This window comes from Calcarisporiella thermophila, assembly GCF_041956535.1.
Source record: "Calcarisporiella thermophila strain CBS 279.70 unplaced genomic scaffold VTP21scaffold_2, whole genome shotgun sequence".
NCBI lineage: Eukaryota > Fungi > Calcarisporiellomycota > Calcarisporiellomycetes > Calcarisporiellales > Calcarisporiellaceae > Calcarisporiella > Calcarisporiella thermophila.
Genome location: NW_027192192.1, coordinates 1,459,125 through 1,473,098, shown reverse-complemented (window position 1 = coordinate 1,473,098; position 13,974 = coordinate 1,459,125). Strand labels below are relative to the sequence as shown.

General features: G+C 45.5%; 6 protein-coding genes across 6 annotated transcripts in view; 4 read left to right on the top strand and 2 right to left on the bottom strand.

The window, feature by feature from the left end:
* Positions 1 to 247: 247 nt before the first annotated feature.
* VTP21DRAFT_4729 (uncharacterized protein) lies at positions 248 to 484 on the top strand (the record flags this gene model as incomplete). Its single annotated transcript, XM_069395172.1, has 2 exons — positions 248 to 384; positions 466 to 484. The coding sequence occupies 2 exons, from the start codon at positions 248 to 250 to the stop codon at positions 482 to 484; spliced, it is 156 nt and encodes a 51-aa protein (XP_069256337.1).
* A 247-nt stretch (positions 485 to 731) lies between these two features.
* On the top strand, positions 732 to 1,156 carry VTP21DRAFT_4728 (uncharacterized protein; the record flags this gene model as incomplete). Its single annotated transcript, XM_069395171.1, has 3 exons — positions 732 to 842; positions 912 to 973; positions 1,060 to 1,156. The coding sequence occupies 3 exons, from the start codon at positions 732 to 734 to the stop codon at positions 1,154 to 1,156; spliced, it is 270 nt and encodes an 89-aa protein (XP_069256336.1).
* A 689-nt stretch (positions 1,157 to 1,845) lies between these two features.
* Positions 1,846 to 4,216, top strand: VTP21DRAFT_4727 (uncharacterized protein; the record flags this gene model as incomplete). The annotated part of the gene is made up of 5 exons (XM_069395170.1): positions 1,846 to 1,909; positions 1,976 to 3,104; positions 3,207 to 3,237; positions 3,319 to 3,856; positions 3,915 to 4,216. The coding sequence occupies 5 exons, from the start codon at positions 1,846 to 1,848 to the stop codon at positions 4,214 to 4,216; spliced, it is 2,064 nt and encodes a 687-aa protein (XP_069256335.1).
* Positions 4,217 to 4,778: 562 nt separating this feature from the next.
* VTP21DRAFT_4726 (uncharacterized protein) lies at positions 4,779 to 5,269 on the top strand (the record flags this gene model as incomplete). Its single annotated transcript, XM_069395169.1, has 3 exons — positions 4,779 to 4,860; positions 4,944 to 5,165; positions 5,226 to 5,269. 3 exons carry the CDS (start codon positions 4,779 to 4,781, stop codon positions 5,267 to 5,269), a joined length of 348 nt encoding a protein of 115 aa, XP_069256334.1.
* Positions 5,270 to 5,994: 725 nt separating this feature from the next.
* On the bottom strand, positions 5,995 to 7,818 carry VTP21DRAFT_4725 (uncharacterized protein; the record flags this gene model as incomplete). The annotated part of the gene is made up of 4 exons (XM_069395168.1): positions 5,995 to 6,272; positions 6,340 to 7,154; positions 7,227 to 7,473; positions 7,539 to 7,818. The coding sequence occupies 4 exons, from the start codon at positions 7,816 to 7,818 to the stop codon at positions 5,995 to 5,997; spliced, it is 1,620 nt and encodes a 539-aa protein (XP_069256333.1).
* Positions 7,819 to 8,670: 852 nt separating this feature from the next.
* Positions 8,671 to 13,974, bottom strand: part of VTP21DRAFT_4724 (uncharacterized protein) — a gene marked incomplete at both ends in the record, with an annotated part of 12,316 nt that continues 7,012 nt past the window's right edge. The window contains 5 exons of the mRNA XM_069395167.1: positions 8,671 to 9,188; positions 9,248 to 11,640; positions 11,724 to 13,337; positions 13,407 to 13,651; positions 13,732 to 13,957. Of these exons, the coding sequence (XP_069256332.1) occupies positions 8,671 to 9,188; positions 9,248 to 11,640; positions 11,724 to 13,337; positions 13,407 to 13,651; positions 13,732 to 13,957 (4,996 nt within the window). The remainder of the gene's footprint in view (positions 9,189 to 9,247; positions 11,641 to 11,723; positions 13,338 to 13,406; positions 13,652 to 13,731; positions 13,958 to 13,974) is intronic.

Below are 13,974 nucleotides of genomic sequence, written 5' to 3'. Positions count from 1 at the left end.
CTTATATCTCATTTCTATTTTTTTCCCCCCCTGTTAGATGGACTCTTCTCTTCTGCTCTCCTCCTTTCAGTCTCATATTGTACTATAGCTATCTTCTCCTGAGTGAGAATCTTCATTAAACTAGTTTCTTTACCCACTCCGCTTTCGCTTGGCATTTTCGCAATCTTGCCTAATTCTCTCAACCCCCTGACAGCTATTTTTAGGGGGGGAGGAGGCGGGCTCTGCCCACAAACTCCATTGCACCATCATGAACGCAATCACCCTTGTACGCCCTCGCCGTTTTTCGGGCACCAAGCCGCAGCACCCAATTATGGTCAACACTCATAAGACCGAGCTGATTAACAACGCGCTTTCCTCCTTATCGCCGAAAAACTGGGCCATCATGTCAGCAAACTTTCCCCGAAGAAGCCTTCCATCCATGGAAGGTTCTTTCATGGACACGCCGACCTCTCCTTGCCGCTGCAGAGCCCCTTCCATCCACTAATCCCCAAGCAAGTAAAAAATAAATTTACCTTAAAAGTGCAGAGCAGTCACCATTTCCTTATGAACTCGTAAGAAGAGAGATACGATTGGAGGCATTTTAATTAGTGTGTGTCTCCCCTTGTCCCCTCTGTTTCATGTCGACTGAACAAGGGAAAGATGGCTCAACCATAGCGTGGCGCAGTCGCTTGACCACAACAACCTAACCCGTGTGGCAAATAAACAAAAAGTGAAGTGCTGAAAACGCAATCATGTCGCGAATTCCAGCCAGTCTTCGGAGCCCTGCTGTCTGGGTGGGGATCGCGCTGGTGCCCGCGGGTTATTTTTATGGCTTGAATGCGCGGAAAAAATCAGATGAGCAGGTGCGCATTTTATTTTTAAATTCATGAGGAGTTGCAAGCCGATTCTTATATTGGTGCTCGTGATATTAGGCCAAGAGCATGAGTCTGGATTTCCAGCCCACACGTGAAAATGCGGAGGAGAGATTAGAGAAGTACCTTGTGTTCCACTCTCCCCTTCCCCTAAGAGCAATAGAGCTTTTCATCCAGGTGATTAACTAATGAATTCATTTCATGGTAGTTTGACAAAAGTGCGCCAAGAATTGGAGCAAGAGCGGGACCAGATTCTTGCCAAGCTGAAACGTATTGAGGAGCGGCGACACGAGAAAGGGGCTTGAAAAACCACCCACAGAAGCATAAAATAGACTTGTAAATAAATAGCCTTTTTCGTTTTTTTTGTTTTATGTAATAAACGTGAGGAACTCTAGCTTGATGATTCAGCTTGGAAAATTAAAATAGGATCAGACTTAAGAAAGGGCTAGGTTGAAGAGGGAGAGAGGAGGAGGGAGAGATCTTGGGGTGATCTGTACATTGGTTTGATAATCATCGTGTTTTGCTAATCTCAAGTAGAATCCAAATTGGGCAATTTCTCCCCTGATGTTAAGCCGACGCAATACGGTGACCGTACAGCCCCCAAGGAGCATGCGCCCACTCTGTGCTGGGAGAGGGTGCATGGCCGGCGGCGTTTCGGTCACTGGGAAACGATGCAAAAGGGCATATAAAGAGCCTATCTGCAGACAAAGGACTGATTGGCATTTATCTTGCCAAGACATCAGCATCATTTCTGCCGGTGATTTGACGGCTGTTTTTAGGGGATGCTTTTTTTATCTGTTTAACAATCATTTCTGCGATTCGAATAATTCTAATCTATTTGTACTCTTTGTACTCCCGCTCCCTTCCCTCTCTTTTGCTGCTTAACTAGAAACCATTATTGATGCTTCATTTTCTCTTGCCGCTTCCTCCCCTTTAAATGTCATAGCCGCTTCCTTGCTCTCCCCCTCACAGACGACTCTACCATCCGATCGCGATGAAACTAATTCGTGTTCTACCCATAGCTTCCCTGTTCTTTCATACCATTCACGCTACCCAATGTAAGTGATCTCCGTATTTACTCGGATGAAGGAGGCTTTGCTCTAAACCAAAAATGAACACGCTAGCATTACATCCTCGCTCTCATCTGAAATATCGTGACAATTCAGGAGAGCATCATATCCTGAACAATAATGCTAGACATTTATCCGATGATCTGTTAGGCGAAATTAATACAAGGCAGCCTATCCGCATGTCCCGTGCCGCCAAACGGGACGCTGCACTAGTTCAGCCAAAGAATTCGACCAAACTCGAACGGTGGTCCTTCTACCCGTGGGTTCCTAAGGCCACCAGAGGGCAGTTCGAAGCCCTGGCTCTAGAAGATGAAGACGCCGACACTATTTATGAAGAAGCGCCTTTGGACTGGCCTCCGCCACCGGACGCTGCTCCCCTGTACTCGGATGACACCGACTCGACTGGGAACTTCCCGCCCCCAGCTCCAGAAAACCCTGCGGAGATTCCGCCTCCATTAGTCAATGGGCAGCCGCTTCAACCCCCTTGTGTAGTGAAGCAAGTCCCAGGAATGGATGCGCCCAACAATGCCAATGCTAAAAGCCAGTTTGTTGCGAGGGATGCGCAGGGATTGTTGCAGTATGCTGCATACAACCCTGCAGGTGATAGGATCGCCGATTTTAGCGGAGTGGGCTTCTATGGCGGAGCTGACCCTCCTGAAGTACCTGTTCTCGTACGATTGAAGCCAACGGGCGGAGATGACACCGATATGATTCAGCAGGCGATTTTGAACGTATCCTACGCGCCTGTGCAGAATGGGTTCCGTGGCGCAATCCAGCTCGAAGCCGGCACTTTCAGAATGAAGCGCTCAGTGCGTATTGCCAACAGTGGGGTGGTGTTGCAAGGCGTGCCGGGCGGAGGCACTCGCATCATTGCTGAAGTCAATCCGCTCAAAAGTCAGGAGCTTTTCCTTATCGAAGGCCCAGCCTCGGGCAATAAAGAGACAGCGCAGCGCAAAATTGTCGACCAATATGTTCCTGTTGGGGCAAATATCCTGACGCTTGAGAATGTGGCTGATCTAAAGAATGGCGATACCATTGTAGTTGGGCGCATCGCTAATCAAGAATGGATAAAAACGTTGGGAATGGACAAATTTCCATCGGTTTGGAGACCGGGAGAGGTGGCAAGGTCACTTCGGGTTGTCCAATCGATTGATCCTGTTAAGAAAACTATATTGCTAGACAAGTAAGTTGTTGGGCTATTGATTACAGTCTATTTCAGTGATGCGAGCAATATGCTGATTTCATGTATCTTTTTTTTCCCCTCACAACTATTCTATCACAATAGCCCTATGACTATTTCGATTGACCAAGCTTGGGTAGGAAGTTTAGATTAGATTTATCCTATGGATTTGTCGTCTAATGACTATGTTTGCCTATTTTTAATGTATAAAATATAGGGCGGCGGCTGGGTTGCCAAATACACTAGCACACGCATTAAACACGTTGGTATCCAGAATTTGGTGGTTGAGTGCCCGTTTAATCGCGGTCGTACTGGCGACCAGATTCGGGATCCCAATAAGCATAACGGTGATATCCATTTTGCAGATGAAATGTTCATCAATTTCGTTATCACCATGAAGGGAGTTGAACAGTCTTGGGTTCGAAACGTGATTGGCGAGTATTTCCACAACTTTATCCAAATTCTCGAGCAACAAAAATCTGGCCAGCAGGCTTGCCGCGCGATCACCATCGACCGCTGCGAGCACCACTATAAGAGTGACTTTTTGAACGGACAGAACTCTTTCAAAGTAGGCGGGCAGCTGATTTTAATGAAGAATTGCGCGAGCGAGGCGAATTTCCACAACTATTTGGTCTCTTCCCTTGTTATGGGACCTAATGTATTCACCAATTGCTCTGTGTACAACACCCCACCCAAAACCCGAGGAAGCAACATGGGACCCCACTCCCATTTTTCCACTGGCATGCTCTACGATGGTATGAACTGTCGCTACCGATTTCTTGCCTTTGATACTTATGTTTTCTCGACCTATAGTGATCAAGACCGATGGAGATATCGAGATGATGGATGCTGACGCCTTTGGCTCTGGCCACGGATGGCAAGCTGGTAACAGTGTCGTCTGGAACGCTGAAGCTGGCCGCATCCTCGTCCAATCCCCACCGACCTCTGCAAACTTCGAAATCGGCTCTTTTGCTAAGTCAGGCAATGGAAAAATAAGGAGCAAGGTCCACACAGAAGTGAGTGTGGTTGAGCTGCGTGGAACCCACGTTGCTCCTTGGAGTCTGTATCTGGCCCAATTGGCAGATCGGCAGTTACGGTCTGGTCAATGTAAATGATAGAATGTTCTATTTAAAAGAGATACCTATTGCAAGCTTTATTTCTACTCTTATATTCTCTGCTATATAATTTTTTTCTCTCCTCTTCTAATACATTCTTTTGCTTTCATCTTCCTCAGCCATTTATATATAGCTTTTTCTCTACGACCTGCCCTTTCAAACCACTATCTTATTTCATAAATTGCCCAAATAAAGAATCTACGTATGCGACGCGACCAAACATAGCTTGACTTCAGTGCTTCCGAAACCCACTATTATTCTTGCTAGCCAACGTATCTACTGGAAAGAATAGGGCCGCCAACGTGCGCGGCGCCTGGATTTAGCACTAGTGCTCTTAGTAAAGAAAGATACCTTACTTTGCTAAAATAGAAACCCCTTTTCCGCGTATTAAGTATTAATATTCCTGAACGAAACGAAACGAGGATTCAACATGGCGTGTGGCTTATTGCCTTTCATATCTGTCACCCCTCTTTCCATTCCAAATGCAGGTTCCACCCTTCATTTAAATTGCTTAGGGCCAAGGGATTTTCTAAACTCCGTTTCTTCTTTCCCCTGAGCATCGATGATGTCCTCTCAATGCCAGATCCAAGCAGGCTCTGCCTCCTCTTCCGCGACATCGGGCGTTTATGGCACCACGCCTGGAGGTACATCTCTCTTGCTTCTCGCTTCCTCTTCCATTTTCCAATTTTAATTCTTGTTCATGAATGGCCCATCTGCCGCATGATAGGAACGAGGATTGTCTATGATAGAAACACGCTTCTTATGTTGAGCACTTCTCCACTTGCGGCAATGGCACCCAAGTTGCCAGTTGTGCCTGGGGTTACGTGTCCACGCAACATTAGGGATGCTGAATTTGTAGACGAGGAGGGCAAGGAGAGCGAGGAAGGGGTGGGGGACAGAGGAAATAAGGAGATGAACGCAGGAGTTAAAAGGAGAGAGGCAGGGAGAGGTAGGTCTTCATCCGTTGACGCACTTGTTTAGGCTGGATGCTGAAGTTGGATTGATATAGATGATACGATACGAGGCGAGGATGTGTTTGAGCTGGACATTTAGTATCCTAGCGGCCCGAGGATGGCAAGTAGTATGTTCAATTCCACAACGTCGTGTTGTTTAGATCCCTATGAAAGTACTACAATTTATGTCTATCGTGATAACTCCCGCTTTTTATGTCTATGATTGAGAGTTCGTTTAACAAGTTATCTCCCAGTTCGTACTTGTCCACTCTTTACTTCCCCCCAATATTTGTAAACGTGGTATGGACAATGAAATGATTTCAGAGAATTTTGGAGAATGTTTTTTATCCATTGAACCCTGTCTCATGAATAAGACAGCAGGCACCATGGGGTTGTAAAAACGTGCATGAATCCGGCGGTAGTAGAGAGGTATAACTCCACCGAGATGAGTAGCTAATATTTTAGTTAATGGAGTGAAGTCGGTTTCCAACACGATTACGGGGGATCAAGAGAAGGATACACACTCAATAATACAAAAAATTAAACTAAAGCCCACCCTTGACCATGTGAACTGAGCTTGTCCTCTGGGAGAGAAAGGATTTTGCAAGTATTATCTTCATTGATATGGAGTCAAACTAGGAGCGGCCATCCGCGTAGGTGGCGTGGATGGAATTGCTCTTCGTCATTTTATTATGGGTAGAATCGAAAGTTAAATTGCTCAAATGCAAGGGGGTTTCTAACAATTAAGCATATATAAATTATGGGCCATTGATATACTAATACACACAAATTGCATAATAATACAGCGCCGCCGCCTCTAGTTCTTCAGATTTCTTCTTTTGCTACTCGAGCTGGAAACAAAAACGCCAAAACACAGGCGACAAACATGATCCCCGATGCCATGAAGAAGATAAGGTGCGGCTGCCCTACTTCTACCAATTTGGAGTACGAGTTGTAGAGGACAAGGGGGGAGATGGTGGTGGCGAGGGCTTCTGAGAGACCGAGGGCAGAGAGGTTTTCTCCGGTGTGCCCTGATTGAAGATTGGCGAAAAGCGAGCGAAGGGCGGGCTCGATTAGGGCATCGGTTGCTGTAATGATGGCCACTACAATGGAGATAGCGGTCAGTTATGGAGCTATCCAACTCCGTTTATACAGCATCATTCAACTTACGACAATATATCATCCAGCTCTTTGTGGCAACTCCATAGGATGCCCACACAAACACCAACCCAACAAGGGTGATACGAATGATCCACGTGTCAAATCGCGCGTCTTTCAGAGTATAAGCGATTTTTGAATCATTCACCTCGTGGCTCAAGTCAATCTCGGCCTCTGCCGCGTCTCGAGATAGAAGCGGATCGGCTTCGGTTCCCTCGGGTAAAGAAAACGGAGACTTCGCTCGGTTCCCCTTGAACACATAGGTCAGCAGCGGAAAGAGGGCGGAGGATACTAGCAGTCGCGAGAAACACTGAAGAGAGAAAAATTCTCCGCTCTCAGCCGGTCCCCAATGGAACTGGGAAGCATAGTAGAGATTCTGAACCCCAACCATTGACACGACGGCCGTGTTATTGAAGAAATTGACTGCCACGAGTAGTATAAGGGCCCATTTACGGCGGCTGTTCTCTTGAGCAAAAAGAGGGGGTATGATTACACGGTGCAGTTTTTTGGCGGTGAGGACCAATCGGTCACGCATACTAGTATTGGAAGCTTCAGTTGAATGTGTTTGGGTAACTGGAGAGCTGGGGGTGTCATTTAAAGCAGTGAACTCGGCTCCTGCGGACCGTGTGAGTGGAGCATACTCTCCCCCTGGGTTGGATTCCGGGAGCACAAACACGATATAAACGAGAAACAAAATGCGAAAAACAACGCTTGTGTATAGGATGGTGCCGAATGAATTCGTAAGTTTGACGGTGAGGTTTCCAAGCATAGGGCCTAAGCCGAGCCCGGTGTAAATGAGTGCAAAGAGGTATCCAAAGGTCACGCCTCTAATAAAGGTACGGTACAAAATCGTTACTCGTGAAACCATGTCGCCTGATAGCTTCACCCTTCGACATTACCTGTGTTTCGGCGCGGTGATGTCAACAATATAAGCCTGCATGCTTACAAGGAAGCCGGACGCACCTCCCGAGAGGCCCACAAGGAGAAAGCCGACGGTTAAAAAACCTGAGCCCAGAACATTCCACCACAGATAAACAAGCAGAATCACGGTATTGAACAAGAGTACACCAAAGTTGGATATGGCCATGAAAAGTCGGCGACCTTTGCGGTCGGAGAGAGATCCAAGATAGGTCAGCACAAGTATGGCTGATAAAGAAGAGAGAATTATATCAGTGGCGACTGGAAGACTCCGTGGTGAGGGCTATACTTACTCGAAATGCTAATGGTTAATGCGTTTATCATCATTAGTCTTGATGTCCTCTGCTGCACTATCGGCGCAGAGCACAACTCAGAGTCCTCATTAAATAGGCTTATATTCGCCAAGGCATTGGGCTGGGTCGAGGTATAATATTCCTGGCACACAAGATTTCGGACGAGAAGCGGGAGGGGGCCTTCTATAGCCCCTAGCATGAGCATGCTAATGAAGACGGGAGGGTAGAGGTAGAGGAGCGAGGGGGCACCCCATTTGGGGAAGAATGTTTTCGATGCCATTCAAACACGCGAGAAGAAAGAGAGATTAGAATGAAGAGAATTAATTAGGTCGAGGTGCCAAAAGTGTCGCTGAATATATCTTTTCGCAGATATATTTCTTGGCCAGCGATGCTTGCGTTTTGGCATACCTGATAATAGCAAGCAATGACCTTACTATTACGCGAAATGTATATTTCCGTTCCACAGAGTAAAGCAGAGAAACAGATTGGCGCCAGCCATTACTAATTCTCGGGTAAATGAACATCATTGGCAGGGGAGTTTCAAAAAAGGAATCATTGCGGCCCTCTTCAAGGTCAAATGTCAGCGGCGTGAAAAATAAAAAAAAGATATATTAGCTATGTATTTGACGGCGCATGCCGCGTCCTTCTACGTCACCCATCCGTAGCGTAACGAGGACGGACAGTTGGGAGACGAGTGGAGGTAGGAACTTGTTAGTGTTGACGGAAAGTTGTTGTAATTAATGATGTCTAAATGGTAACAAAATACCCTCTGGAGAGCAGATAATTGCACTAGTATAGTTCTCTATATCATCTGACTCAAGTTTTAGGAAAGGTTTCTTATAAGAACCACACTATTGCTTTATATTTTATAGTGATATTTTTCTGCTTTTTCATCTTTATTAACTCTTTAACCATGAAGCATATAGAATTGGCTACTGTCAAGCTTTGAAGTCCACAGATTGCTGATAATAAATCAGGTCAAAAGACAGTTCAAAATATATCATTTGACAAATAAATCATTATATTAAATGTATTTAGCTCCAGACTTTGAACAAGATTACAGGATATACAGTAGGTAAGATTTTGAGTATGGAAAAAAACAATTCAATAAAGCAAATCTAGCAACCGATAATTAGGATTTTTGACATATTTCTGCAGTGTCTAAAATAAAGCGTCCTAATGTACTCACTGCTTCAGCAGCTTGGGGTATATTGTGGCCAAAGTTGTGCTCCAGAGTAAGTCTCAGCTCGGGATTGTATCTCCCCTGAACCTTTAGATTATCTTCATATAGACCGTCAATCGGGCTCATGCAGTGAACTGAGGGAGTTGAAATAGGCGCACAGAGATTCGCAGGCGATAATCCGGCAGGCAGGATATTATCATCTAGAATTTGGTCCAGAAGTACCCCAGATATGTGAACACTGAATCCCCATTGCCGCTCAATCTCACCACTCTCAGCCATTCGGTCAAGTAATTCAATTATGCACGACCCTTGGCAATATCCAAGAAGACCATCTACCTTCTTGCCTAGACTTGAAAGGAAAGTAAGCACGTGGTAAATGGATTGCTCCACATGTTCTCTGTTGGACTGGTAAGGAGGAAACCAGGTGAAAAACGAACTGTCATAATACTTTTCCAGTTCTTGAACATCTAATTGTAAAAATTGGTCAGAGGTGGAATAAATGGACAGGAAAGGTCACAAATATTACAGGCCATGTCTGAGTCAAAGCATGCATCGAGGTAGATGAAATCAACTAGCGAATATAGCTCTTTTTCGAGAAGCGCCATTTTGAACTTCATAATTTTGCCACTCATATCAGAGCCATGAAGGCAAAGTATGCGAATACGTCTTGAAATGTGGGGACCATGCTCGTTGAAAAATTTGGTATCGTTAGGCGGCTTTGTGATATTGGAGTCCAATAGTAAAGTTGCGGGTGTGGGAGATTTGTATAATTGTTTAAGGGAAATATCTAGCCCGTGCTTGTGGAAAGCGGATATCAGAGCAGTAGCCGAGATTGAGTCACCACCAAGTGCAAAGAAGGATGTTTGAAGGTCAATCATGTTTCTATCGACATTGAGCACTGTCGCCATCAGATCGACAACGAGCTGCTGCTTATCTGTTGCCGGAAGCTGACGGTCCACGGCTGATTGCGCCGGAATCTCTCTCAGCTTGTCCTTGTCTACCTTTCCATTAGTTGTCATGGGGAATGCTTCAAGTGCAACAATGGTTGCCGGGACCATGTAATCTGGAAGAGTATCAAAGAGCGAATCTCGCAGCCTGTCAACGTCTACACCCACGGGTGTGACAAAGCCGATCAGCATACTCTCGTTCACAAGTGCCACGGCTACCTCTACTCCTGGATATGTATTCATGGCTGCAGCTACTTCGCCTAGTTCCACTCGGTATCCCTTTAGCTTCACCTGGTCATCGGAACGTACAAGGATCTCTAGGTTGCCATCTAGGTTCCAGCGGACTATATCGCCAGTCTTGTACATTGTGGTTCCGGGAATGAAAGGGTTCTCAATGAAGCGCTCTGTGGTGAGTTCGGGCCGATTGAGATATTCTTTAGCGATGCCGGGACCTGCAATGTAGAGCTCTCCTGTAACTCCCAAAGGAGCCATTCTTAGCTTTTGATCTAGAACATAATATGACATGTTATTGATGGGCCGACCGATGCCTATTCTTTTCCCTCTTCTAAGCTCCTGGACGCTTGATATTATGCTAGTTTCAGTTGGGCCATATGCATTGAGGAGCTTGACGTGTTGTGACCACTTATCGACTAATGATTGCGGCACCGGTTCACCGCACACGGTAATTACATGAAGATTGGGGACATCTTCTGGCTGGATGTGTTGTAACCCAGTAGGCGTGATAGTTAATGCTTCCACTCTTTTCAAAGACTCAACCACATCATCCTCAGAGCGAAGTACCAGCGTTCCCCCATGAGTTAAGCAAGTAAATATATCAGCAACCGCACCATCGAATCCTACCGACATGAATTGCGACTGCAGTATTCCAGGACCTGAACCGTTTATAGTTAGAAGATCTTGTATGCAATTCATGGCCCCTCCATGGTGAATTGGTACCCCCTTTGGTTGGCCCGTGGTGCCAGAAGTATACACGATATAAGCAGTATCGTCACTGGATGATAAATCGAGAGGCTTTGTGATATGTTCAGGAACCATATGCATGAAGTCATCAATCAGGATAACTCTTTGGCTCACTGGCTGGGGAAGGATGCAGATAGTAGCCTGCATAGCCAGTACAACCGAGCAGGCAGCATCCTTCAGCATATATTCCATTCGATCTCTTGGTAATGTTGCATCGATTGGCACATACGCACCTCCAGCTTTGAGGATCGCAAGAATTCCCACAACCATCTCAATCGACCGTTTGATTATGAGTCCTACTTTACAACCTTGAGCCACACCTTGTATGCGCAGCGAGTGGGCAATAGCATTGGCTCGCAAATCCAGCTCGTAATATGTAATTGTTTTTCCGAAATAACCTTCGACCGCAACCGCATCTGGTTGTTTCGTGGCGTTGAATTCAAACCCATGGTGGAGACATTGATAAGAAAGCTGAGCCTTTTTTCCTTGGCTAATACAGGCCAAGTCTGTTATATCAGTAGGTGATAGAACATCCAGTTCAAGCAACGTTGGAGGATATTTGGAGGTGCTGTTCAAAACAGTTAGCAGCACATCCTCTAGTTTAGAAATTATTCTATCAACATCTCTGGTATCAATCATTGACATATTGACTAGAGCGTCCAAAGCGAGAGTGGAGTTGAATGCTTGTATCGTAATGGTAAGCGGGTATTCAGTACCCTCATAGTGTTCAACCTCAGTTGTCTGAAAGCCATTCAACTCATTTCCTATGGCATTCTGTTGCGAGTAAGTATTCTGATAGGATAAAATGGTGGGAAACATCTCTTGCATCCATGGCAGCCCTGTCCAGCGCTTTATGTTGCTTAGTGAAACGTGGCTGTACGGGAGAGAGGCAATATGGTACTCTTGCATGGCTTGCAGTAGATCGTGGATCGTCATTGAATCCTTCAGTATAGCCCGAATCGGTATTGTATTGATGAGCGCACCGATCATGCTTTATGTATTAACAAGTTATTAATGGAATCTAATAATGGAGCATTGGATATCAAGTGGAATGAAGTGGAGAGTAGTCCATACCTTGTGACGTTATCAACTCCTTCGTCACGACCCAAGATCACGCACCCAAAAATGACATCATCACATCGAGTATAATGCCGCAATACAATGGCCCATATTGCTCGGAGGAAGTTCGAAATGGTTATGCCGAGCCCGTTACAGTAGCGATGAAGGCAATCCATTGTTATATCAAATTTGTAAGTTTGTAAGATCGGACGCTCAAATTTATGTTTAGAGCCTCCTTTTGATATATCTAACTTATCGGGAACGATTGCTCCTTCAAATACCGACTTCCAAAACATCATTGCTTCATTGATATTAGTTGAAAGGATCGATTCAACATGAGTTTTGAAAGGAGGTCGGATTTTCAGTTTGATACCAGCGTATGCTTCCATTATATCGCTGAATATGAGAGATATACACCATCCGTCGATGATTGAATGATGCATGGTCCAGAACAGCCGGTATCGAGTAGTATTTTTGATATGAATAAGTGTGAATCTAGCAAATGCGACACAATCTAGGCGGAAACCTCGACAGCGATCAACAACCAGTAGATGTCCTTGGAATTGGCTAACCAAATCTTCAGACCACTCAAGCGTTTCTTCAAATACATTAGGGGGAAGCCTAAGCACGACTTGGTACACGCCTCGTTGTGTGGAGACAAATGCCGTACGAAGAATTGGATTGGCAACTGCGACTTTATACCATGCCAACTCAAGCCTATTCGCATCGAGTGGTCCATTGATCTCGTATACTGATTGCACTACATATGCTTGAGGATTTTGCGCAAGAGCAGAAATGAAGCTTGCTTGCAGTGGAGTAGCAGGATAAATATCTTCCACATCGCGAGGCTTTACACCCATTACCGGTAAATGCTCTTCTTCGATCTCGGATATCAAAGTGGGATCTTCCAGCAATGTGAAATCAAAAGACGAGATACCACCAGGGGTGGCGGGGTTGCAGCAATGCTTGATGAGAGCTTCCATTGTCTCAGTCCACCTCTTACCCCATGCCTCTAAAGTGCTGGCTTTGAAGAGAGAAGAGTTGAAGTATATGGTCAGTTCCAGACACCTATCAGCACCGAATGAACAGCTGATATTAATTTCACGGAATGCTTCATTCTCGTCATGATAGCAGGCTTTTATGCTCTCATCGGGAGCAAAGAATGCTTCGGCTTTCTCGAAGTTATGGAACCGCCCCAAGTAGTTGAAATTAATCGGAGCCAACTTATGTTTCTTGATCTTGTCTGTTGTATCTGTAGTAGGCGCAAGGTATTTGATTACTCCATATGACAGCCCTTTGTTCGGAACTGTGCGAAGGTTGTTCTTAACGCCCATAATGACACTTCCAATAGAATCCGAAGATGTCATTGAGAGATTGACGGGGTATATTGTGGTGAACCAGCCAACTGTCCTTGAGATGTCCAAACAATCATCCCACGGCTCGCGACCATGACCTTCCAAATTGAGCGACAATGTCGTCTTCTCTGTTATGGCATGAAAACTTAACAGTAGTGCAGCCAAAACCAAGTCCTGATTGTTTGTCCGGTAGGCTTCATTTGCTGCGTCAAACAAAATCGAAGCAGAGGAGCTGAGTCTGTTAACGAGGACCTGGTTGCCGCTACAGATGGCCCTAATATAGAACCAGCTTGATTAGAATGGGAGTGCAGATTTTCGATAACCTAGGAGAGAGAGATATTACTCTATGCAGTCATTCTCGAAAAGTTCCGTCGTGTCAGATGGAGAAATATTTTGCGCCCATTTTATGGGATCGAAATGTATGGCCTGCTGAACTTGTGCGACCGCCCACTCCTGGAACGATGTGGTCTTTTCCCCAAGGTGGTAACCTTGGAGCAAGCTTTCAAGATCTTCTAGAATGATACGCCAGGAGACTAGGTCCACCACAAGATGGTGAATAGTGAAGTAAACCCTCTGTTCTGTGCCGAGCTGTCGAATCGTCGGGATCAAAAACAATGTAAGTACAAATACTCTACCTCGTATTCATACTAAATAAAAAGGTTATATACCTCGATGAGCGCAGCGCAGTGCATAGGGCCCTTGGCAATATCCAATGTTGATGCCATGTGCTTGACATGTTCCTGAACCTCTTTCCTATCCTTGCACTCAATATGATGGACATTTACTTCACCCACGCCCACGTCCATCACAGTCTGTTTCCACGAGTTAATGCCTTGATTGGTGAAGCGTGTCCTGAGCATGTCGTGATGGGTCACTATCTGTGTAATTGCCTGTCTGAAACCGGAAATATT